Source organism: Vanessa cardui, chromosome 6 (assembly GCF_905220365.1).
Source record: "Vanessa cardui chromosome 6, ilVanCard2.1, whole genome shotgun sequence".
NCBI classification, from domain to species: Eukaryota; Metazoa; Arthropoda; class Insecta; order Lepidoptera; family Nymphalidae; genus Vanessa; species Vanessa cardui.
In genome coordinates, this window is record NC_061128.1 from 11,049,892 (window position 1) to 11,077,737 (window position 27,846).

Here is a 27,846-nt window from a genome sequence, read left to right on the forward strand (position 1 = left end):
TATATATATATATATAGTGATACTTGCCTGGGTTTGAACCCGAAAAAATCGGTTAAGATGTACGCGTTCTAACCACTGGGCCATCTCAGCTCATTTAATATTAGGTTGGGGAAAAAGTCTTTTCGCATATAGTATGTATGAACTTGTAATAAAATCTCTTTGGCTATACCATTTGTATCTGGCTGGTTTTGGTATCATTAAAAAGTTTTAATTTTAAAGAAGGCACTTCCAAATTCAAATTAGGAATTTTTGTGATTTTCATTTGTTTTTGTTGTTGTTAAAATGAGTGAATCTAAAGAAGAAATTCGATACATTTTAAAATTTTACTATAAAAAAGGTAAATATGCAACTCAAGCCGCGAAAAAAATTTGTGATGTTTATGGACCTAATGCAGTATCTGTGAGAGTAGCGCGAGTTTGGTTTAAGCGTTTTCAAGCCGGAAATTTTGATATCAAAGGTGCATCTCGCTCTGGTCGCCCTGTTACGGACAAAATTGATGCCATTTTTGAAAAAGTGGAGCAAGATCGGCATATTAGTAGTTACGATGTAGCTGAAGAACTGGCAATTGACCACAAAACGGTTTTGACTCATTTGAATAAAGCTGGGTACACAAAAAAGCTCGATATATGGGTGCCTCATGAACTCACTGAAAGAAACCTAATGAACCGTGTACTCATTTGTGATTCTTTATTACGACGTAATGAAACCGAACCATTTTTGAAGAAGCTGATAACTGGTGATGAAAAGTGGATCACATACGACAAGAACGTGCGAAAAAGATCGTGGTCAAAGGCCGGTCAAGCTTCACAGACTGTGGCAAAACCCGGATTAACTCGCAACAAGGTAATGCTGTGTGTATGGTGGGATTGGAAGAGCATCATTCATTATGAGCTGTTACCGCCCGGCAGGACCATCGATTCAGAACTGTATTGCGAACAGTTGATGAGATTGAAGCAAGAAATTGAGAGAAAGCGGCCAGAATTGATCAACAGAAGGGGTGTGGTTTTTCACCATGACAACGCTAGACCTCACACATCTTTAGCCACTCAACAAAAATTACGAGAGTTTGGCTGGGAGGTATTAATGCATCCGCCGTATAGTCCTGACCTTGCACCTTCAGATTTTCATCTGTTTCGGTCTCTGCAGAATTCCTTAGGCAGTGTCAGTTTAACATCACGAGAGGACTGCCAAAACCACTTGTCGCAGTTTTTCGATCAGAAGCCCCAAAATTTTTACAGCAATGGGATCATGTCACTACCAACAAAATGGCAAAAAGTTATGGAACAAAATTGCACCTACATACTTTAGTCAAATGTAAATAAACTATAAAAAAAAACTTTTTGAATTTTCATATAAAATACGAAGAAACTTTTTCCCCAACCTATTATTATATATATTTAAAAAAATAAGTCACTTTATTTTTATATAATTTAATGAAAAAGGCTGCAGAAATTCATGAAAGTTCCTACAAGTAATTATTTGCTTTTCAAATATGAATAATAATTCGATTCAAGTCCTCGCTTATACAATAATTTGATTCGCAGTGCCTTATCAGTATTTATATTTAAAAACTTTATGTTTTATTAAAAAATCTAATTCTTTTCTAGTTAGCGAAATTCAACTTGCCTTGGCGATGTTCCAAGTTAACTAGATAAAATATACTGCAAGCGCCAACGGCCTTTCCGAAGTAATACAGACCCAAACAATAAACCCGGATTATATAAAATGAAAAGTTTTTATGAAAGTAAACATAATCATGTCGGGGATATATTTTATAACCGCTTTCTGTTTAAACTCGAATGTGTTTTCTTAAATGTAATATTTTATTTAATTAAATTCTAGTAATAAATTAAAACAAAAAACCATCCCCGCTAACTGACCTTTAAGATATATTGGTGAAAGGATTTTCTGTGATTAATAAAGTTATGATATTATTTATGTTGCTCATAAAAGTTCTTTATACACAAAGGCCTCGTTTTTTTTAGGTTAGGGTTAATTCCATGTATCTTCTCCAATGCAGGTTAGCTGAATAACTAAAATCACTTGTGCAAGTTTTCTAATGATGCTTTTTCTGAAAACATTACTCACATTTTTACACACTTAATGATTATTATTCATTTACATATAAATAAAATAGGCTCGGATTAATAACTTAAGTGTGTAGTACATTAGATATATATACTAGATAGATAGATAGGTAGATAGATAACTTGTCATTTCTGCAATAGATCATAACGTAGATCAACTGTACACATGTTACTTTTTAGAAAACACTACTATACTTTGTAGAAAATACATTAAACATCTGAACAAATACTATCCAACCTCTTCTACGTAACAATTGGACGAAGAATAGGTAATTTTAATTAGTTATTTTGATAAGTATAAATAATTGTAGTTTTGTATATGTCGTCGATTACGAACACTTATTTTCTCAGATGATTTTGTTGTATCTGTGAGGTGTGAACGCCGTGACATAAAGAGTCACGTGATCGGAATCGCTTGAAGGGACAACTGTCACATTCTATTAATTATTTTCGAGAGCGACGATACGGAGGCTAAATATTATTAGAAGGAGAGATACAGTTCGGGCCTTCCAAACGGGACCGTTGGTTCACGCAACTGTGATAATTACTGCTAAAATTATATAGGTACCTACTTTATAATTTGTTACTGCATATAATACAGGAATTGTCATACTGTATCGTTGTACTATAATGCCTGAGACCTACGCCCTGAACCCTGTACCAGAATATCCTACTGATGACGAGCCTGCCACTGATCTACCGCAGTCGCCGTCATATAAATAAATAACATATTTTTTCAACTAAATTAATTAAATACAACAAATTACTGGATTTACAAATTGACGTCTACCATCTTCCATATTGGATTTCTTTGACGAAAAAAAATTCCGTATTCTTTCCTTAATACTTGTGATTAAAAATGTATGCACAAGTCTTTATTCTGTAGAAATATTCTGTGTGTAGTAAAGTTATTTATTGTGCTGGCACAACAGATCCTATTCTTGTGAAGTTCTCTACTTGCCGGTAGAAACACCAACAGCATACATATATATACATATATATACATATTTACATATAGTAAAATTGGAGTGTCTGTTTGTTATATTAAAATAGCCCTTTTTTACTCAATGCATAGATATCTATCTATACACGGTACATATACCAAAATAACATTTTTTACAATTTTTATCGGTCTGTCTGTCTGTCTGTTTGTTCCAGCTAATCTCCGGAACGGCTGGACCGATTTTGACGGAACTTTCACTGGCATATAACTGGTATAACAGGGAGTAACTAAGGCTACAATAATTTATTTTTTTGTGAATTTCAAACGCGTACAAGATCGCGAGCACAGCTAGTATTATATAAAAACAAAAACGAACGAAAACTCACTAAAAAGGTTTTTTTAAAGTGTAACCAAAAATCTGCATTGTGTGTCGATGTAAGGTTGATTATTATTTTTACAGCGTCAATGTCTGTGGGCGTTGGTAACCACTTACCATCAACTGGCTCGTTTACGTACGTAGTATGGAGTCAATAGTTTTCTGGAACAAGAAATGTTTAAACTGTGTATTTTATTTTTATATCTATTATTTCACACTTCCAAACCACCATACACCGCTACAATCACACGTCTGAAAAGCTCTAAGTGGTTTTCATTAGTACCAATCAGTTTTGCCAGTGAAATTAGACATTTAACCAATATAGTTTTATTAATAAAATATGAAACCTGACATGTCATATATAAACCTGCAAAGAAATATCAACATAAACTAAAAAAATCCAAGGACAGAATATTTATTACTCCATTCAAATATTTATGATTATAATACATTTTAGTTTTCGTAAAGTAGTTAATCTAGATCAAATCGTAAAAAGCAGTGTAAGAGCGTTAACAGCGCTTATATTTACTAAACCGTAAGTAATATATCAAATAAATATACAAGAATTTGATCATTAGTATTCGACAGAAATTTATTAACGTTACTTACTATTAAATATAATGTGGCATTTGCTATATATGTAGGTACATGTTTATTATTAAATAAATATTATGTGAATGAACCCGCTTATTAATCTTAATCCTCATGATTGTAATTACTGACTAGCAGTCGTTACTAGACTACCTATATTAATATTATAAATGACAATTATAAATAATAAATGTAATAATAATTATAATAAACATTACATACATTACTCTGATCCCAATGTAAGTAGATAAAGAATTTGTTTTATGGAAAATCAGAACTAACGAAGGTACCACCAACACCCAGACCCAAGACGACATAGAAAACTAATAAACCTTCTACATCGAATCGAGAATCGAACCCGGGAGGGACCTCAGAGTGGCGTACGCATGAAAACCGGCATACACACCACTCGACCACGGAGGTATCATATAATTATACCTTTATCTATCTGTCAAGCTTTAACAGCTAAACCCTTAGACAAATTCGTCTAATTTGGTGTGAAGCTTACACTAAAACCTATCATGATATAACACTTGGTATATAAGTAAGGAAAGACAAAAGAGTGCAGTGCCCAATTCTATCTATTGTTCAATAGATATTCTTTGTTTTTGTGATAGTTATTGAATATAATAATAAAGTATTAATTCAAATATAATATAATATGCAAATTCATGCATGGTTTCCTCAAATTGTCCATAATAATTATGGTTGAATACCAACCGCGGGCCCAACTCTAGCTCGAATAAATCAACAAGTCTACCTGACTTTACAAAAATTAAGTAATTAACATTACGCCACCAAATTAAATATGTTCTACATGATATTTGTCTGTATATAACTATTACGTTTTTAATTTAGTCGGTTTTTACTGTTCGCGTTTATAAACACCATAACGCCGTTATCGGTAATCTAATGTAAGTTTTAACTCACGAGCTTTTGGTTTGAGGCGTGTCTGACTTTATTAAATTTAAAACCGCTTCTGTTTGAACTTTAAAGTTAACAATTAGTTTATAAGTAAAATACGTATGAGTAGCTGTTTGTGATGAATACGCCATGTATATTGATAATTATCGCCTATAATAATTATTATTTTTTAAGGTAATTTACTAAATTATGTCGGAGATATTAACTGATCACCTTCACTAGCAGACACGGCACAATTTAAAGTAACACAAATAGGTACACTTTTTAATTGATCTGACTTTACAACTGACAAAAAGCACTAAAAAATCACAAGAAATAAAAATTTTAAGGTAATTTGCTAAATTGTGTCGGAGATATTAACTGATCACCTTCACTAACAGACACGGCACAATGTAAGTAATACAAATAGGTACACTTTTTGATTGATCTGACTTCACAACTGACAAAAAGCACCAGAAATAAAAATGCATAAAAATTAGCTATAAAAGTATAATAGTACTTTTAATGAGGATAAGAGAAAATGTCTTTAGCGTATATAATATGATAAAACAATATTTTTTTGTTAAATTAAATATGCTAGGAAGTAATCAGATGTGAAATTGATAGTTCTTGAAACAATTTACAATTAAATAAATATACATGCATATTAATATTAATATATAATTTTAAAAAAGCGTCACTCCCCGTCACGGCATACAAGTCACTCTTGCACCCAAGTCGCGCCAATGTGTCATATACATACATGTAATATGACATATAATTTCAAATCAAATATGAAAGTATAATACTTGGTGGTAGGGCTTTGTGCAAGCCCGCTGGGTAGGTACTACCCACTCATCAGTTATTCTACCACCAACCAACAGTATTCGGTATTGTTGTGTTCCGGTTTGAAGGGTGACTGAGCCAGTGTAACTACAGGCACAAGGGACATAATATCTTAGTTCCCAAGGCGCATTGACGATTTAAGGAATAGTTAATATTTCTTAAAGCGTCATTGTCTATGGGTAATGGTGACCACTTACCATCAGGTGGCCCATATGCTCGTCCGCCAAGCTATACAATAAAAAAAAATGTAGGAATTAGTACGTACTATGATCTATAAGTCACATCCATTCGCATAATTATAACGTCCATGACACTATAAGTATATAACTGTATATAATAGAACAAAAATTACTAAAGTAACGAAAATAAATTTAAATAAAAATATATAAATTATTTTGGTATGAAATCCTGTATAATCATACTTTAATCATCTTTATGTTGTTGTAAATAGCACTTGTAACAATTATATATAAATTTTATTTATGCAACGAAAATATTTATTCTGTACCAATTAACAACAATTCTGTACGTCAATAATAATTATAATTAAATAGCGTAAATTTAAAGTATAAAATGCTTTTTTATTTTCAGTCTTATTTATAATACGTTTCAGATTATTTGAGCTCATTAAAAAAAGCAATTTAATTTGACTGTTAACGATCGTAGACCGATATTCACGAGCTTTGTATTATCAGCTATATATATATAATTACATAGTATAAGACAGTCGCTTACCGCTGTCTGTCCCTATCTTTAAAATTACACAACGGATTTTGATGCGGTTTTTTTAATAGATAGAGTGATTTTAGATAAAGGTTGTTGAATGTAATACATGGACAATATAGTAAAGAAACACTGATAATGTGCACTGAAACAGCCACTAGACCATCTCGGCTCAAAAAATATGTAATCAAAAACTTGAAAAATATACCTACATATAGAATTGTATATTAACCGAATGTGTAAAGTTCTAACGTGTCTAAACAGATACCGTATCGTGTAATTGATATTAAACCATTCAATAGCCGCGTCAGCATTCCATTCATTCGGGAGGGAGAATTGAACATGCATTGTGCGGTAATCGTCATGTCGGTCTGACGGTAATCACTGTACAATGTTGCTATTGAAGGTATAGATATCGGTCAACTGTATCACTACTAGTAATCGCCCGTGACGATACTCGTGTTTGAGGACGTTGAGAAAAAAGTAGCCTATGTCCCTTCTTGGACATGTTTGCATACCAAATTTTATGAAATTCGGTTCAGTGGTTTGGTCTGTCGATCTTCGACAGACAAACAGAGTTACTTTGACATTTATAATATTAATATATATCGTTATATGACTTTCAGTTAATTCACACAAAGTGCCTTTTTAAATTGTTATAATAAGTAAATTTCATTAACAGTGGGTGTAAAATAATAAAATCAACCTGTTCCAAATTTAACTTTTCTTCTACCTTCTATAGTATAAATTATATTTGTATCGTATCATCTTTGTTCATAAATTGCACCCGCTTTGATAATGATAATGTCCGAGATTTGATAATGTCTCAGTATGTAGTAGTACAACAACGTTGATTTTACGCTGAAGGCACATTAAGAAATTTTCAGCCTAATTTTAGCACTCCCTGCTGTAGTTCACACAAAATTAATACAATTAAATAAGAAATACAAGAGCCATATAAACTTTATATAGTTTCACATAAAATGCAGCAAAACTTCTGCAGTATACGTATGCAACTACATAAAATCAGTGACTGCGAAAAGAACTAACTATATAAAAAATTGTCGCTTCTAGCTGTTATAGCACTATATTCAGAAGCACAATATAGCACATTTAAACAATGGTTCCCATATCAAATCAAAATATACACTATTCAAGTAGGCTTTCACAAGCACTTTTGAATCGTCATTTAACAACTACATTAAGTGAAGCTACCACCTGTTTGGAAAGTAGATTCTACAGAGAAGAACCGACAAGAAACTCGGTAGATAATCTGTTTCAACATTTAAAAATACAGTCATGTTAGTTAAATATTAGTTAGCTTTAAAAATAATTATCTCCGCGCCATATTTGAATACCACACTATCTTCATTTTCATTTAATTTCACTTTCGATGGTAAGTCGAGTAATTTGGTTATAGATAAACAACGTAAATCGTACATGAATTCAAACTCAGGAGGAAACTCGCAAATATTTGCAACAGCAAGGATCAGCATGTGACAGGCCTGCCGTAAAAATCTGCCAAATCCTTTTCATGCAGTGTAAAAATGATAAGGAATTGTGATGAGTTTGGGTGTACTCTTCAATAAAGCGCATTTTCGTAAGACCGTAAATGAACGATAAGAATGTTCTCTTAAATATATAATAATAATAATATTTTTTTTTTCATTGAACATTTTGTGTTTTAGATCATCCGTGTTTAAACATAAAACTTAACAGTCATAATATTTTTGTAATTTAAAAGCTCCACTTTAGAGGAAATTCACTTATTTTTGTCATCAGAAAAGTACCACTCTTGCGTAATATTATATTAAAATCTTTTCAAATTCAAACAAAGGAAGAGAATCTGTAATTAAAATAATCATTTGTTTTGGATATAATTCTTCAAAGGCAAGGTTCCCCTCACGATATTTTCCATCACCACAATCAAACTTCACATATTATGAGGAATTGTTAACATATCAAGCGCGAATAACACTCGCCACTGTCCTGTGTTGGAATGTCTGAACTGCTTTAAGATTTTAAACACGTTTTGTTTACTCAGGAGTTTCGATTTCATTCATATATTTCTTAATTAGACATCGACTGTAGGCCTCTGTTTATTTTAAAGCATGATTATTTAATATTGTAATGTATCTTTATTAAGATAGTTACCATCGAAGCTTAAATAAGAACTTAATATAAAAAACCACCGGCAAAACAATAAGGGTACTATTAATTCTTAATTTATGAAAAAAATTAACTAAAAAATCTGCATCTGCATTTGGTAATCCAATGCGGTATGCAGCAATTAAGGATTCTTTTGTGTTTATATAGTCTAAACACGTATTTTTATCCATAGCTCAAGAGCAACTATTTATCAAACATATTATATTCTTTTAAGGATACTTTGTACTAAAATAAGTTTATTTTCGTAACATCTTAAAATAGCTTGTTAACAAACGATGTCTCTTTCTGTCATTTATAATTTAATAATCGAAAGAAGAAGACAGCTATCAAAACACGCTACAACGTTAATAAATACAGGTGTTATGATTTCATTTTACACAATCAACTTCAGAATTATTCATGAGTCCTTAATTAAAAAATTCTATAAGTTTTTAAGAAACTGGAACATGCAATTGATACCCAATTGTCCTAGTTAGATAGTTAGCATCGTCGGAGTCATTTCCATTCATCCGACTGTAAGGGGCAATCGGGCGCGCATTGTGTGGTAAGCGGACCGTCGGCCTGACGGCAATAGGTTTACAATATTCCTATTAACATTCAAATTAACCTATTTATTCATTGTCGTGGTATGCGAGTTTATTTATTAACTTTTGATTGTTTATTTTAATCAATTACAATTGTTCAAAGAACAGATCGCAAATCATCACGGATTCACATTTACGTTGAAGCGCTTGTTTTTTTTTTTGGCAAACGTTCGTAATTTCACCACCATAAAAGATAAGATTATTACGCACTGGAATATTTAAAAAAATGTTATTTATTTTCAATAGTTATTGTATATATATATATATATCAAAGTAAACATAATGATATATTTAAAAAAAAAGACAACGTTATTTACTGTGCATATAAAACCTCTTTTTTACTTACTTTTAAAAAAAAATGTTAAAGACGTCACACTTGCGCTATTCGTAACCAGATTCGGTCCATGTTACACCATTAAACTTCTGGTCAACAAACATATAGGGCGACCCATATGTACCTTAAATTAGTTACGGTTATTAGATTCCTTTACGTAACTGTACAATACGTTATGTAATGCATAGAAGCTTCTAAATAATGTTCACTTGTTTCCATATTCCATTTATTTGGGATGTTTGGAAGTTACATAAAAGATGGTTAGCATTAAATTTTACGTTGCAACTTGCTAATCAAATCAAATCAAATCAAATCAAATCAATTTTATTCAAGTAAACTTCATAATGAAGCGTTTTTGAATCGTCAATAATCAAATACTACCACCGTTTCGGAAAGCAGCTTCTAGCGAGAAGAAACGGCAAGAAACTCGCATAGTTGCTCTTTTCAAATAAACACATTTACAATGCTGTTATTGACAGTAATTAGCGTCCTATGATGGAACCCGAGCCTAACTCCAGGCGTTTCTTTCTAAAAAGTACTCTTTTAATGAATAGTATGATTTATTTATTAATTTAGTCTTAATAATATTTTTAAATTTTGAAAATGGTAAATTGATTATATTTTCCGGTATCTTATTATATATGCGTATACCATTGCCCAAAAACGTTCTATTTACCGTATGCAAACGGAAACTGGGGGTTACAAGTTTATTCTTATTTCTTGTATTAATAGTATGTACATCAGCATTGATAGAATAATTTTTAATATTCTTTTGTATAAAGATTATATTATCATAAATATATTGTGAAACAGCCGTTAATACACCTATTTCTTTAAATTTTTCGCGTAATGATGTCCTGGAGCTAATATTGTAAATAGATCGGATAGCTCTTTTCTGTAGAATAAAAACAACTTCAATCTCTGCTGCATTACCCCATAACAACATTCCATATGACATAATACTGTGAAAATTACTAAAATAAACTAGTCTAGCAGTACTTATGTCCGTAAGTTTTCTAATTATTTTTATTGCATAAATGGCACTACTTAGTTTTCTTGCCAGGGCATACAAATGGGTGCCCCACTGCAGTTTGGAGTCAAGGGTTATCCCTAAAAAGACCGTCGACTCAACAAACTCAAGCCTTTCATTTTTCAAAGTTATTGCAGAAGGATTTGATTTGACATTTGGCAAGGAAAACAAAACACATTTAGTCTTTTTAGCATTTAGTACTAAATTATTTATGTCAAACCAACCAAGAACCCGCGACAGGGCACTGCTTACAACGTCATAGTTGTTTATTTTTCTATCAAGTTTAAAAATTAGGGATGTATCATCTGCAAACAGTACAATATCGCAAGTATTTTTTACGAAATAAGGTAAATCATTTATATATATTAAGAACAAGAGAGGTCCCAAAATTGAACCCTGTGGTACACCCATTTGCGCCACAGCGCCATTTGATTTTGCACCATTATCAATCAATCAATCAATACTTAAGAACTGAAGGCAAAGTATAATATTTTTCATATTTTAATTACGTTAAACTCATTTTAATGCCTAAAAATTTTCCCCGCAAAAACTCGTAGATCGTGTATTTCTATACTTATCGCAGGCTTATTCGCGTTAATGTTAATTAATTTCACAAATGCATTTGCAAATAAAACTTTATGGATGTACTTCAATTTATATAGATTACTAACTGGCGTACCTTAGATTAAAAGTATTATTTTAAATCCTTTTTTAGGCCTGAATAGGTCATTCTGCTGTTCAGGTTGCAACTTACTCAGGTACTTCACAACTCAGAGTCAGGTTATGATTGGAAGTTCTTTATTAGGTTGAACACGATTGCTTAACTACAATATTGGTTTTTTAATCAATTCTTCTCCAAATATCTAAAATTTTAACTTGAAGGTTATATGTTCGCTTTTTAAATATGTACTTTTTTATTTAGTACGGTTTACTAATATGCCAGTCAGTTTGTTTAAAATATGTAACTTTGTTCTCAGGCTGCGCGTTCCCGACGCGATGGCAGGGCAAGTGGTTCCAATCGGGCGTCATCCAGCCGATCATGATCGACGGTGCCATGCTATCCAACAAGGGCCGGTGCCTCTCATCTGAAGGCGACAAATTTCTTATAGTTGATGAGTAAGTATCTTTCATATTAAATTTATAAGATAGAACAGTTTTTGTGTAATTCGATTTTTAAATTTTTTGTGCATACAGTTACACTTATATACTTTGTTTATTTTTTGTCGTCATGAGTTTTGTTTTATACTTTTTATAATTATGCTGTGTCCTAACGAATCTTATCTTTCTTTCTTTTATAACTGCTGTTCAGCCTTATATTGACGATACATAAAATACATACTGTTAAATTATCAAATAAAACCGCTTTGAACGAAACTATTACATTATATTTATTTTAATTTTGATCTAAAACTAGCCTAGCGTGATCTGCGTTTTCATCCTAAATTACACTTCGATTTGTACGCTTAGTGACTGCGAATTTTTATTACGTATTTTTTAAAATAATTTTCATTTCCTGGAACTTTAAAAATTCTATTTTTTCGTCTAAATTATAAACGAGTTTTATTTTTTCGTTATATTATTTAAATCCATATTATATTAGGAATTAACCAATAATATATTCTCATATAAAAAATCCCACTTTGATAAATATCATAAAGTATAAACAAAACCGTGTTACAGTGTTATGATAGATAAGTAAATGATTTTACAACTTCCCGCCACGAAATCATTTGAATCCACAAAACCCTAAGTTTTAATGACACAACTTGATAATATAGCAATTTATATATTACGTCGAATATCACCCTAACTGGCATCAAAGGCGTTTTCATTCGCTCACCTCATTTCAGTCTCGTTTCAAGATATTCTATGAAATTCGGAGGAGAATGAGGCAATAATTTTAATCTCAGAATTATGCGATCCGAGATTGTCATTGTCGAGCTGCTGAACATTTCTACGAGTGTCTTTCGATAAAATCTGGGGCGGAGACATTTATCACTTTTGTCATTTTACATTAGATTCGTATTGCTCGTTCGGTTACCGTTTGGCAATTGTCTTAAATGGATTCATTTGATTTCGTTGCGTAACTACGACGACCTCCATGGTCGAGTGGTAAATACACCTGTGTTCATGGGTATGCATCTTCGAGGTCCCGGCTTCGATTCTCGGCCGAGTCGATGTAGAATATAATTACTTATCTATGTTGTCTTGGGTCTGGGTGTTTGTGGTAACGACGTTACTTCTGATTTTCAACTAACTGATTGATAACTCAAGTGCTTTAACTACTTACATTGGGATTAGAGCAATGTACGTAATGTTGTTGTCTCATATAAATTATTTATTATAACTAAAAAGAGTACGCTACGTTAGGTTAGGTTAAAAATAAAATTATCATATTCATGAAACTAATTTGATTTTATCTGTTGTTCTAGAAAAGGGTGCTACCGCTGCGTTGTGATGCATGAAAAACACATAAATGTTCTGCAATATAAAGAAAGTAAGTTCGATACGATAATTATTTAGCATAAATAAGAGACACTGATTATATTTCTTTACTAGCTGTGCCCGCGACCTTGTACGCGTGTGATTTTAATAAGAAAAAAATATTCTAGCCTTATTTACTCCTTATTATATCAGTTATCTGCCAGTGAAAGTCCCGTCAAAATCGGTCCAACCGTACCAGAGACTAGCTGCAACAAACAGACAGTCATACAAAAATTGCAAAAAATGTTATTGTGGTATATGGGGACCTGTACATATGCATTGAATAAAAAGGGCTATTTTAATATTACAAACAGACACTCCAATTTTATTATATGTATAGATGTATTTAAATCTTTTGTCTTCCAGCTTTCTGTCACCGTCGAGATGCACTTCCACACTTGTGTTCCCTTATCAATGGAGATGCCCTGCTGTACTCCATGTTCAGAGAGAACGCGGAACCCGTCGATTGCCCACTCAAAGGACCTTTCTCATTCACTTACAATAGGTACGTACTTATTCGATAAAAGGAATCAACAATACCAACTTAAACTTTTGAGTTATTCATGAGAAGGTTTCGAATTTGTTTGTTTTGTAATAAGCTACTCCAATGTGGTTTTGGCAACGTGGCTGATTAGTCTATGTTTCCTTACGATATTTTTCTTTACCAAATTATATAAGTGATGTTATGTAGCTTGAAACTTTTTTCAATCAATGGGCTAATATGTCTTTTTTTTTAAACTGGTAGGTTGATCTGTAAATCAGTCCATCAAAAAACAAATAAACTCCTCAGCGTTATAAATAAATAAAGAAATAAGAGAATCAAAATAATTTTAGTTTACTTTCATTGTTAACATCACTTAAATATAGTTTACAACTAGATTTTTAAAATGTGTTGCTTAAATGTAACTAAAATTTTCTTTCCTAACATTTACTTCTTTATATTTTACTATTGCGTCACGCAAGAACACGGCTGCCCAGAGTTCATCCAAACAGACCTATGAGTAGGTGTCTAGATGTATGTCTAGTCCATTTTTAGTCTCGACAGGTGCTAAGACATGATAAGGGGCAGTCAAGCGCACTCCATGAATTTAACATCCTTACAGAATCTCCGGCTGGCTAAGAAGCTCAAGTAATATTAATGTTTCGTGCAATATCACGCTATTTCTCATAATGATCTACTTCAAATTTAATCTTAGTACCACTCGAGACCTCATTTATGTCGTTCTTAATATATTCCTTGATGTTTTGAATGTCATTGGTTCTGTAATTAATAAAGTAATTATATAAAGGAGCCACAAGAAAATGCGAATGATGACTTCTGCTGAAAGTATAGAGAAAATATGCTATGACTGAACCCTCTTTTATTTCCTTAAATTATCACGGGCATATCTTTTGAATGAGTTATAGTAGTAATATTACTATTGGCATAATGATTTTAGAAAGTTTTCTGGCATAACTCTTATCAATGTTACATGGAAATGGTTTTAACTTAAACTCGTTAAATTAATTTTAAGCAAACTTTTGATCTGCTGTTACAATTACGAATGATATCTTAACCTATAATATTTATTTTAAGTAGATGTATCACGTGTAAGATATATTTTATAAACTATTGGAGATCCGAATATGTAAATAAATAATGAATTTCTTGCTTACTTTTCTCAATTCGAATTCATTTTTCTTCTTAATTAAATATCTGTGGTTTCATGAATCTTATAAAACAATATTTCAAAATCTTTATGAATTTTAATTCATTTTAATTTAAAAAAAGAACCATAACAATCAACGGACGCAATAATCGAGCATGTCGATTATTGCAGAGCGATAAAACTTTTATTAATTATCTGTGGTCTGATCATATGGGCTGATTAACGTCGGTCAAATTAAAAAGCCATTACTGCGAACGTCATGTGTGATGTTTGATGTATATCGCCAATAATTACATTCCAATATGTGAAACACATTTCTTTATTACTTTCACACTATGACGCTTTATTTCGAATGCGATAGCAATCATACTTTTTTAATAAAAACCTCTAAAATAGTGCAGAAACCAATACAATGCCAATTGTTAGAACTAAATCGGACTGGTGTTGGAATTTTTGGAATTGCTGGCAATTTGAAGAAGTTTAAAATAGAATGTGTCTAGTAACAAAGTAATAAATAGAATACGAGTGCATTTCAAAATATTACAATAAAAAACACTGGACAGCCAATTTGGGTTAGACAACCTACTTTCAAGTTTTCCGTTACTCAAAACGCTATTCGGAATATAAACTTTTCTAACGCTTCAAAACTTTATTTTCATGTGGTCATCCTATCAGACGCGATGGAGATAAAATCTATTCTACATGAAATGTATATTCAAAATAAATTGGTATAGTTTTTTGAATATTGTGCTATGACATCAACAAAGCTTAAAATATCAACTCTAGTATTACACATGCATATATTTCTGCAGTCATGAAATATCGTTAGTTAGATAAGTACATTACGTATTAAAAAAAAAAAAAAAAAAACAAATGATACAAAAGGGAAAATAATAAAAAGTACCTCGTAATTGCATTTCAGTCCATAAATTATATACAATGATATTACAGAAAACAGCGTTTGGAATGAACTTCCTATCAGAATTTTTGAAAACATAAATGAATTCAACATATATGGACTAGCGCGTTACTGTGAACGGTTTTCACTGGATTAGATTACTCTATCTCCTTATCTTAGTATATTATACTAAAAGCAACTATACAAAGATATTCTCAAATTTTGCTTATCTGTTTTAATCTTAATTGAATAATTTTGTTCATGCCTTCTGTTTCTTTTATTATCATGTAAAATTTTAAAGATGACTTGAACTCGTATTCCTTTTACTCCCGGGTCCAAACTTTGATGAGTTTTTATAAGAATTCTGATTTATCTTCAAGAAAATAACACCAATACAAATATTCTTAAGAGAAGATTCAATCCATCTCTTGTGTGACCATTATTGCAACAATTAATATCATTACATATAGTATAGAACAAAGTCGCTCACTGATCTTTTCTTATATATGCTTTGATCTTTAAAATTAAGCAGTGGATTTTGATGCGATTTTTAATAGATAAATTCTATAGTGATTTAAGAGGAAGGTTTTTGTATATACAATACATAGACAATTTAGTAAAGAAACACTGATAATTTTAGAAGTGTCTAATGTGATATCTTAAATAAACAAATTTTGTAGAATATTTAGTGACAGTATTGCACCCGTGTGAAACCGGGGTGGTTGCTTGCTAGTTATTGAACAAAAGAGTTTCAATTATAATTTTAATTTGCAGGGGACATGGTAACTGCAAAATTCCAGCCTCGTCTATCGAGAGCTGTACGGAAGATTCCAGGTTACTGCTCAACTACCAAGCTTGCCCTGATGTTTATGGTTCTGAAAGTACAGGTACAGTGTAATGTTTTTTTTACATTTATAATATGGGAAGGCAAAAGACCAACTTACTTATGACAAAATTAAAATACTCTTGTGCCTTTAATTATACTAGCTTTTAGCATTTTTATATGGACATGATAATTTTAAGTTTCCAATATTTATATATTTACACAATTCGAAATGTTTTCAGGATTATTAGCGTTGGTTTTTCGACTGTAAGTAAGCCGCGTACCATATTAGACAAATCCTAACTTGGTTAGCAGATAAGTAGGCCGTCTAATTAAATTTGGTCCGCCATCCTATTTTTATATTATCAACGACAATGTTTATATAACGTTATATGAAAATATAAAGACATTTTTGGCAATTTATTAAACTAACAATAGAATGTATCCATTTAAAAGTCTAATTTGAATATTATATTTATTCGAGTATTTCTCATGAGACAAACGTGTGTTTGCTTTAGTGACGGTGATATTATTGTTTTGTTTTTTTTTTATACATTGAATTTGTTATTTACAAAGTTGACTGATTTCATTACCTTGATGAAGTCAATTAGTGTAATTAATATTAGTGTAAGTTCACTTTTGAGATTATTATGATTTGTTTTGTATCGGACATAAGAAAACAAACCCTAACCATACACAGCTCTTGCATACCAGACAGATTATTCCACTGTATCTCGATATAATTTCCGAGTTACTCACGACACAAATGGTGCGGGCAATCTTCCAGTCGTCTATTGTTCAGCGTCTGGACCGAAATAGAATCAAACAGGCGGCGTTAAGTTGACAATGTTCGTATTTGGTCTACGCGCCAACGCATCCTTAGGAATGATCGAGGTGTCTCCGAAATTAAACTGCTAACAAGATTTCATTTCGATTCATCAACTTCGCGGCTTTTAGTCGACATTGATAAAATGGCTTATAATATTACAATGGCCACTTTAATTCTTGCAACTCATAAAATTACACGACCATTAATTATTTTGGCGACCATTGTAAGTAAACCTAGGGGCTTGTAATCTGTATGGGTTTCGATCGAAGTGTAATCCCAAATATGGGCTGTTTAAAGATCATAAATGGTTGCTTTTACGTTAGCGAATATACCAAGCAAGTTAATTGAGATATAAAATAATAGCTTATTGAATATTATTATTAAAGGAATGGCAAATAAGTGAATTATATTGCTTTGGTTAGAACAATTAAAATGTCGCAAAGTAATAGTTTTTCTAGATAAATATATATCTGAACTGGATATGTATTTTCCATTTGATAAATTTTGAATAAAGTCACATTTGTACTCTATATTTTTTAAATACAAGATACAACTTTTAATCCACCACTAATATCCGCTTGGAAATATATTTAGCAAAACAAAAACTCGAAGCCAATTCAAATTAAAACTAAGCGGTCAGCTGATTTATTTGAAGCTACTTTAACCTACTTCAATGCTACATAATAGGTACCACATATCGCCGCATTAAATGTATATAAAAGTAAAATTATATATGTAGGTATATAGCTACTATTTATTACCAAAAAAAATATGCAACATGCTTACATACAACAACAACAACAATAACAACAACAACAGCCTGTAAATTCCCACTGCTGGGCTAAACACCTCCTCTCCCTTTAAGGAGAATGTTTGGAACATATTCCACCACGCTGTTCCAATGCGGGTTGATGGAATACACATGTGGCAGAATTTCTATGAAATTTGTCACATGCAGGTTTTCTCACGATGTTTTCCTTCACCGCTGAGCACGAGATGAATTATAAAGACAAATTAAGCACATGAATCAGCGGTGCATGAACCGCAATCATCAGTTAAGATGCACGCGTTCTAACCACTGGGCCATCTCGACTCTAACATGCTTACATATCATAACATTTTTTACAAGTTATAAAGGTTAAATAAACTCTTGGATATTGATGACGTCTAAGATTTAAAGATAATATTGCAATAATTGTTTGTTTCAGTGGAGGAACTAGAGTGCCTGGCCACGTGGAAGGAAGGCAGCCTCAGGTTCCTAGTGGGGAAGTTACACCACAACCACGCGACCAGCAACGAAGACCGATACAGATGTTTCGTCTACGAGAAGGCAAATGGTATTGGTAAGACTTAGTTGCGTTTTGGTTTGTATTTTTATTTTCTCGCTTTCATATATTATTTTTACTAACAAAAAAATTAAAACTTATGCATTTTTAAATTTTGGTGTTTTATAATATCGTAGGTTAGGTTAGTTTAGTAATTTACATTGATAGTGATCTTCTCAATTTCTTTTAGTTTACGCTTTTGTTAGATTTTTAATATATAATGGTGCTTACAGTATTTTATTGATATTTTATATGACTATCTTAAATTTTTAAACAGATTATCTGTATGCAAATAATATCACAAAAATTAAGCATACAATTCATAGCACTATTTGTAATTAAATGAAATGTTTAATAAACTTTGAAAATTTATTATTGACGACCTCCGTGGTCGAGTAGTGCGTACAGCGGTTTACAAGCACGCCACTCCAAAGTTCAATACGGGTTCAATTCCCGGCCGAGTTGATGTAGAAAAACTTCATTCGTTCTCTATGTTGTCTTGAATTTGGGTGTTCGTGGTACCATAGTTACTTCCCATTTCAATAACATAATTGCTTTAGCTACTTACATTGGGATCAGAGTAATGTATGTGATGTAGTCCAATATAAAAAATATTAATATATATACATACATAGCTTCATATGGATTTTTTTTTTCTTACAGCATCAGCTACTATGAAGGAGGGACCAAGTCCTGCCAGTGGAGTCGAGTACAGAGTAGCTCAGTCTGGTGACGCGACGTGTAACGGCTTATTTAGTGCAACCGAAGGATCTAGGACAATGGCTTTGAAGAGAGGTACCTGATTTTTACAAATATCAAAACTATTTAGTTTAGGTATTAACAGAATAAATGATTTTTCTAATATTATGAGATGATGGTATCAGTTAATTTTTAGTTCTGCATAGCACAACTTATACTTCTATATTCCTATTCGTATGTATCCATTAAATATTGGTATATGCTTATAATAATTAAAAAATAATTAATTTTATCAAAATCATTGATTCGGGAAAATCCGTGTATCTTCTTTTTTATTACAAATTAGTTTCTAAAATTGTAGTTTTTAATCAGCATTTCTAAATTCAAATATTTCAGTTTAAATTTAAATAGAATATAATCAATATTACCGTCATTTGTACTGTATTTCTTGTTTCTATTTATATTTCAATTATTATATTTTTAATCTATGCAATACTCCGACCGACGACCTCCGTGGTCGAGCGGTGTGTACACCGGTTTTCATGGGTACGCCACTCCGAGGTTTCGATTCCAGGCCGAGTCAATGTAGATTATCATTTGTTTTCTATGTTGTCTTGAGCCTGGGTGTTTGTGGTACCGTCGTTACTTCTGATTTTCCATAACACAAGTGCTTTAGCTGCTTACATTGGGATCAGAGTAATGTATGTGATGTATATGTATACAATTGGAAATCTACTTAAAGTATATTTTACATACACATATATACATTACATTTACAAATTTTCTTTCTTTCTTTTCAGTATCGGTTCGATTCAATTGCCAGTTCCCTTCCTGGATGACGTTCTCGCACACGTGGCACACCCTAGACTTTAGCAGTAACTACACATTCTATCAGCGCAACGCAACGTTGCGCATCACTAATCAGACGGGTGCAGAAATAAAGGTGTACTGTGTTAATGTGAAAGCCAGCTCGCCGAGTGGTAACTCTGTGGCGCTGGTGGCGCACTGGCAACACCACTGGTATGAACAGTTAATGATTTATTTCTCATATTTTTACTGGCAACACTATTTTTTTGATAGTCATCGTTACAGCTTGTCCAAATTCAGTATGTCTCACTAACAAAAATATGTTAAATTTTATTTTGATTTTTTCCTGTTTATTATTTTTTCGCTTTTTATCGCAATTGTAATTGAATATTTTTAGCTTAATAGTACGTGCTATAATCTATAATTGAAATAGCAAACAACTTGTAAACCTTACATTGATTGATAATAAGATTATCATATTTACTTGGTGGTAGGATTTTGTGCAAGCTCGACTGAGTATGCACCCCACACTCATCAGATATTCTACCGCTAAACAACAGTACGCAGTATTGTTGTGTAGCGGTTTGAAGGGTGAGTGAGCCAGTGTAACTACAAACACAAGGGACATAGCATCTTAGTTCCCAACGTTGGTGGCGCATTGACGACGTAAGGAATAGTTAATATTTCTTACAGCATCATTGTCTATGGGCGATGGTGAACACTTACCATCAGGCGGCCCATATGCACGTCCGCCAACCTAATCCATAAAAAAAAAACTTTGATGTTAAGATAATCATTAATTAAATGAACAAATTTACCGAATAAATTAGCTCAACAACGTCTAGTATTAAAACAACAAGGGCTAATGGAAAAGCTTGGAAATCAAACTCCTTGCATGTCACAGATAAGATCCTTATAGGATTATTTTCATTGTAACTTTTTCGGCCCTAAACTCAAAAGAGAAGATTTCTTCACATAATCTGAATCTAAAAGCAATAAAAATTGCACCACGTATAAGTTACTTGACAAACCATAACTTTAATAGTAGTTTAATGAATTTAATATGGAATGTTGAATTTCTAGTGCTTCCCACTACGTCTGCGTGGTCTTATACAGACGGGACACTTTCATAGCGGAATTGCAGCGCGGGTCACCAACATCCAGACCCGATGAAGCCTGCTCCCCACATCACTTCAATGCCGTCACCGCCCCTTACGTAACATTAGTTGGTAAGCTAATAACCTTCTCTGACGCTATATGTGTATATTGAAACGTTTACGAATCAAAATTGCATGCAGTTTGTTTGTTTATATATCTTAAGGAGTTATCTACAAAAAAATCTTAAGTATTTATCTGCAAGTCTTTTCAATAAAAAATATTCATCTCAAACAAAAAATATAAACGCATAGTTGATATTGAAGTGGGTCTGTGATATGAATGTTTTCAGTGGCGAATTTACCAATAGGCTAAGTAGGCTGGAGCCAAATTTGTTATTATCTTAGAGAAATTAAAAAAAAAAAATTATAAATAAATGTATGCGCATTACGTCCGTAATCCGTAGACTCGACACTACATATCGGGTTGGAAAAATAATCTAGTAACTGACAGAAATATCATGTACTTTATAATCAAACTAATATCGAGAAAAAACCTATGTAATGAGGACGATAGAACACAAATATAAATGTTGCAAAAAAAAATTAGGGGCGGCAAAAATTTAACACCCTACTAGCCTACTAGCGGCAGATTTGAAATTTACCACTGTATGTTTTTAAGTAAATTTTTATTTTAAAGTAACAATATAACGCTATTATTATCCATCTGAGGTTCTTATAAGCAACTGATTTTATTGTACTTATAAATGCACTTATTCAAAAATATTTAACGGTGTAGCTTTTATTGATTTTCTTTTTTTATATTTCAGCAAGTAATCCCGAATCAAAGGAATGTCCGTATTCAGGAAAATATGTGATTTCCAACCATAGACACAAGCGGAGTTACCGACCGGACGAGCGAGAGAGAAATAGGACTAAGCGAGACAAAGCGATGCTTCAACATAATCGTAGAGTTAATCACACTAGACTGTTCAATTTTAGTGTTAGGAATATGTCGGATACTCCGATTCTACGAAGTAGAAGACATTCGGAAGGCGAAATAAGTTGCGCAGGCGCCGTTTATAATAGACTAGAAGTTGGGTGCAACTCGATAAAGAATATGGAGTTTTATTCCACGTGTAATAATAAGGAAGCAATAACAGGTACTTTTCTTTTCGTTTCCAAGTCGAATAATATCATTATTAAAATAATTGTACAAAATATTACAGTTAAATAGGTAAACTATTCAAATAAAATTAAAAAAAATTTACAAAACATTTGAATCGCAATCTAAAATTCTCTCGGTGAAAATGAACTAGTGACCAAGCAAGCCAGAATAATTATTGGTACGAAGGATCTTTTTTCACAGCATGCAATAGAGTGACGTCATTATTTTTAGTCATTTAATTATTCTCAAACGTCACAATTTTTTTTCATTTGATCTTTTATTTGATACATAATATACAGCAAAGGCTTCGTTCCAAGTGAGTGTCCTCCGAATTCACTGTTTTTGTGTAAGTCATATTACTCCAATGATGAAAATGCAATTGAATTTTGTAGCTTATACGTGTCACGGCGGGTGGTACGAGAACGGCGCGTCGTTTGTGGTGACGACGCCGGTGACGCGGGACAGCACGGCGGCGCGGCGCTATTGCTTCGTGTCGCGGGACGCACGCGACGCGCGGGACGCGCGGGACGGCGCACTGGCGGTAGCACGCTCAGCGGCCAACTGCGAGCGGACCGTCTCGGAACCTGAAGCCTTACTCTTTGATGCAGCTTTCACAGGTCTGGTTTCGATGTTAGCTATATTGTTATTTTTATAAAATAACAAATATATATATATATATATATATATATATATATATATATATATATATATATATATATATATATATATATATTTCTATAATAAAATTCCACAGACATTTTTAACTTTGCCGTCTCGTAAATTCAAATCGTTTATAAAAATACATTGTTGAAAAAGGCGTATTATTCGATACAAGATTTTGTAGATGATAAAAAAGCGTGGAATTAATACCTGTTGACTTCCAGGCAGGATATATTAATTTAATAATTGTATTAACTAACATGACTGAGTTTATTGCCGGTTCTTCTCGGTAGAATCTACTTTCCGAACCGGTGGTAGCTTCACTTAATTGTTAAATGACGATTCAAAAGTGCTTGTAAAAGCCCACTTGAATAAAGTATACTTTGATTTTGATTTTGATTAGTAGGAAAGCTTTTTAAGTGCCCCTATTACTATAGTAATATTGGAATCATTTTTATGAACAGTTACTAACAGACATGCCGGATTTAATGTTGATCCGTTTATAACCCTACTTTGATGCTCTTTATCATTCTTATATTTATCTTTGATCCTTTTTAATTCGACGTGAATAACTTTTCACAATTCTTACCTCGTTTTTCGATCAGAATAATCTTGATCCTTTTTAAACATTCTTCTTTTTAAGTTGTCATATGGACAGTCCACACAAATAACATAATATTGCTTCGCATGAACTTATTTACGTTTGGGTTAATTCAAGAACAGGGGTTACAGTTATCAAGTTCTATGCATTCAACTCTTTAAATCCGAATTGTTTTAGGTAAGTGTCAAGACGAACCCAACAGCCAACCGCTTCAGAGAATTTCATCACCTTACATAATCAGCGTGGCGCCAATCATCATCCATTACATCATACCGAGGTGATTTACAACCGAGTGTTAAAGTATAGGAATTTGAACCCCCTACCGTTGTAATTATATTGATACGATGTTTAGATAAAAATTTTCATTTCACTTACATTGTTATAAAATTATTTATTATTAGTCTTTGAACTTGCTCATCACATTTATATGATAAGATTTCTTTTTATTTAAATTTTAGTTTTAAATTGTATAAATTATGCAATGTATAAGATGTAATTTTACACTTCAATAACAATATAATTTTGTTAATCAGAGTAATATTAATTCGTATTAATATTAAATAGCAACAACGAACAATTTATTTTCGTTTATTGTGTATGGTAACATTCTATTGAGACCGCGTGCGTTTCCATAGAATATTATGTTAAAACTGAACGCTACAAAAAATATGCGTTCGAAAAATTTAATAACTACAATCATTCTATCCTATATACTCCCATTTATCATGATAACAATATTTTAATATAACTTTTAATCTAACCTCATACTACTTTAGTATCTGCTTTACCACATTTTTAAGGATTTCAAATAATCTCATAGATAATAAAAATTTATATGACAAGCGTGGTATTAGAAACATATTTTGACATTAAATAAAGAGTTGAGACGCACCTTTAATATTTTATTATAAAAGTACATATAATTAAGTAATATTGTTGAAATATAATTCAGATGTTTGTCACATTATTTTCAATGATAGATATGGTGCAAATGGTTGTGAATTAAATGTTTAAATTACCAGTGAATGAGTAAAAACTTTTCGTTCATTTAAGTGTTAGCAACAGCTGGAGTATTAGGGGCTATACATAGTAAAGATTGAAGTCTGTCTAATTCACAATTTCAATATGTAACGTTTTTCTTCTTCCCAATAGACAGTACTCGCATGATTTTAAATTGGACTAAACATTAAATAGTTATGACTACAGAATTAAATTCGCACAAAAATCTAGCAGTTTTTTTTCATTACTGTACATACAATCGAGGACGAACAATTAATATAATTTATTATCTTGTTGCTGACCAATTACTTATTGCTAGGGCAAATATATCAATTGTAAACAGTGCTAATGTATTTTAGTAGGGTTGTGTGAAAAAAGCTTTATACTGGTTGTAAAGCCTGACAAACAAACGAACATTTTTGCTTGTCGTTTTCTGTACAGTTTGTTCTACAATCTGTGATAACAACAGGCTAATTGTCAGATACTAATTTTAAATGAAAATGTCAATCAAAAAGTGTTGTCTATGATTTAATTTTTTACTATAAAGTGTCCTGTACAGCGCTTGAAATTAAGCCGTCGAATTCATTTTAAAATCTGTGTGTTATAAGCTGTGTAGTGTGTACACATTAGTTATTTTAAGCCTAATTATTTAATTCTGTAGTTTTGACTATCAACGAAACTGTAGACCCGTTATAAAATAATAATTTAACTATCTTTGACTAGTACATAATTAAAAAAAAAACTTATCACGTAACGCTTAACATTTTATAAAAGTTTCAAGTGACGTATGTATATTTGTTTTATGAATAGGTAAATGTAATAATAAAATCATTGGACTATTGACTGCTTAGGTACGTAAGTAGTTTATTTGCATTTATTTTATATAGGTACCTACTTATATTACTTAATTATACATTTACATAGAAAAAACGCATTGTATTATAATTATTATTAACTGGTAAGGATTTACGGACATACTTGACGATGGAAACCGTAGACTTTAAAATATGTTGAGCATGACTCAATAAATAACGTTACAAAGTCCAAATCAGTTAAAAATAATGTTATGAAACTTGCAGTTTATGAAGTAGTAAGAAAAAGAAATGTAGCTTTTAACTGAACATTCTACTTTATTATTCTCGTTTTTGTCAAACTTTGAATTCTGTTTAATTACGAACTCTAGTTTTTACTTTATTATGGTGTAGTGGATTTCATAAACAATCCCTTTCTATGTAAATATTTTGCTCATATGTAGTAATATGAGCAAATTATGAATGAGTTTTTAAATTTAAACAGTACCTACTTCAGCCTTTTACGTCATTGAACGTACGACATTTGACATCGCACGGCTTATAACAGGGCTGCCATTATAATAATTAATATCCATCTAAAAATAATTTAATTTTTTTCCGTTGACTTTTTTATCAATCTGTAAAGTTGAAATAATTTCATAAGAAGTTTTTAATTTTCATTATAATATATTAAATATATTATTAGTTCTTTCATGAATTTCAGACTGTAATCCTTAAACAGCTAATAATTAATGACATAAAGCTGTTGATACACGTACTGTCTATAATTAATTTAATATATAATTTTTAACTAACAATTTAGATGCATCCTTATTTACTATATAATGTTAATACTTTAGCATTTCTAATAAATTCTATAAATAATAATACAAACAAGAATTAGCTTTAAATACACAGCATCGAAGACTGTATATCTTTCAAAAATATTATAACATTTAAAATCTTTTTCGCTTAAAATTAATCTTATATTACACAAAGTATGTTTTACATAAGCAAAGGTTTTCATGGTACAGTATTTAATAGAAATCAAACACGAAGCTTAGATGATATGTACAAAGTTATTGTAATTTTTAACGTGTTATTGCCGTAGCTAGAATAATTTAGCGTTATTCTTTACCCAGAATGAAATACATGAATTTTAATGCTATAATTTACAATTCTTATAAATCTGAGTTAAAATTTTAGTTATTCATACAACCTAGTTTCAAATATTTACCGAATATTGTTTTAATTTGTTAGAAATCAAAACGTGTCTCTGTTTAATGTTCCTTAATCAGCCATATCTCATACATTCTCGTAAATATTTAAGTTAATTTTAAGTCTTCTTTCTGTATGTAGATGATTACCGTTATTGCACTGTACCTACTGTCGTATTACAGTGCGAGTCTAAAACAGCTTGACTGGTGGGTCAACCAAACACCTTTATATCTGCCATTATATAATTATTATCACTTCAATGTAATTTCTTGCTAAAAATATACAAATTATTTTACATATTAACAGGCTTGTTTGAGAAGTGTGTAACTATATTGTATATTTGTAATTTTTATTTTTAAATTCTTACCAAGCAAATGAATAAAGCTATTAGGCCAACTGTAATACGGCACCAACTCCTTTAGTATAGCATACACACATTTGTTACAAGCGCGCCATCTGATGGTTGCTATAGTTAATAAAAATGTATTTGTTACAATTTATCTAAGGAAAGCATTGTTTTCCTTCATCAAGCAATACTAAGATAAATTAGTTTATAGAATATACATTAAAATAAGTGAAAGAACGAATACTCATTTTGAGATAAATGTATAGTTATCTAGATAGTTAAGGTTAGATATAAAATCGCAACAGCAATAATATATTTGTATTTATAGCTATTGAGCGTTAAATTTTTAATAGTTAGTAGGTAGACAGTTGTGAATAATTGAGCTGGTGTTGTTATTTTTTATTGTGACAGAGATTATTTCTTTGGAAGTAAGACGTGGAGTCGACGTTGAAATATGAGATGGTATTTCCGAACACATTGACATCGTGGTTTACATCGTGTGATATAGATACATTTAATTAAGTATATAGTCGTCAGCATGGATTATAATAAACTGCAAAATTGTACTATGGAGTTTTATTTATTAAGCCCTTAATAAAAATATATATTTACTCGGTAGAGCTTTTTCCTTGGCAGTCTGGTGTACCGCCAAACAGCAGTATTTAATATTGTAATTCCAATTCGAAAAATGATTAACCTCATGTACTGACACAAGGAACCGAAATCTTAATTCCCAAATTTTGTTGTCGCATTTACGATGTAAGTTTATATATGGCGCCAATGTCTTATGGAAGTGGTGACCTATATTAAATATTATATAATAGACAAAGACATCCTTTTCCATTCTTGAAATTATTATGTTGATATGC

General features: G+C 31.6%; 1 protein-coding gene across 3 annotated transcripts in view; it reads left to right on the forward strand.

The window, feature by feature from the left end:
• Positions 1 to 27,543, forward strand: part of LOC124530160 — a 141,080-nt gene extending 113,537 nt beyond the window's left edge. For 2 of the 3 annotated variants that reach the window (XM_047104153.1, XM_047104152.1), the window contains exons 3-13: positions 11,564 to 11,702; positions 13,019 to 13,083; positions 13,437 to 13,575; positions 16,392 to 16,504; positions 18,478 to 18,612; positions 19,258 to 19,389; positions 20,094 to 20,313; positions 21,184 to 21,329; positions 22,025 to 22,357; positions 22,755 to 22,979; positions 23,801 to 27,543. In XM_047104153.1, the coding sequence (XP_046960109.1) occupies positions 11,564 to 11,702; positions 13,019 to 13,083; positions 13,437 to 13,575; positions 16,392 to 16,504; positions 18,478 to 18,612; positions 19,258 to 19,389; positions 20,094 to 20,313; positions 21,184 to 21,329; positions 22,025 to 22,357; positions 22,755 to 22,979; positions 23,801 to 23,904 (1,751 nt within the window). In that variant the 3' untranslated portion in view covers positions 23,905 to 27,543. The remainder of the gene's footprint in view (positions 1 to 11,563; positions 11,703 to 13,018; positions 13,084 to 13,436; positions 13,576 to 16,391; positions 16,505 to 18,477; positions 18,613 to 19,257; positions 19,390 to 20,093; positions 20,314 to 21,183; positions 21,330 to 22,024; positions 22,358 to 22,754; positions 22,980 to 23,800) is intronic. The other variant, XM_047104154.1, reaches the window with a different exon arrangement.
• Positions 27,544 to 27,846: the final 303 nt, after the last annotated feature.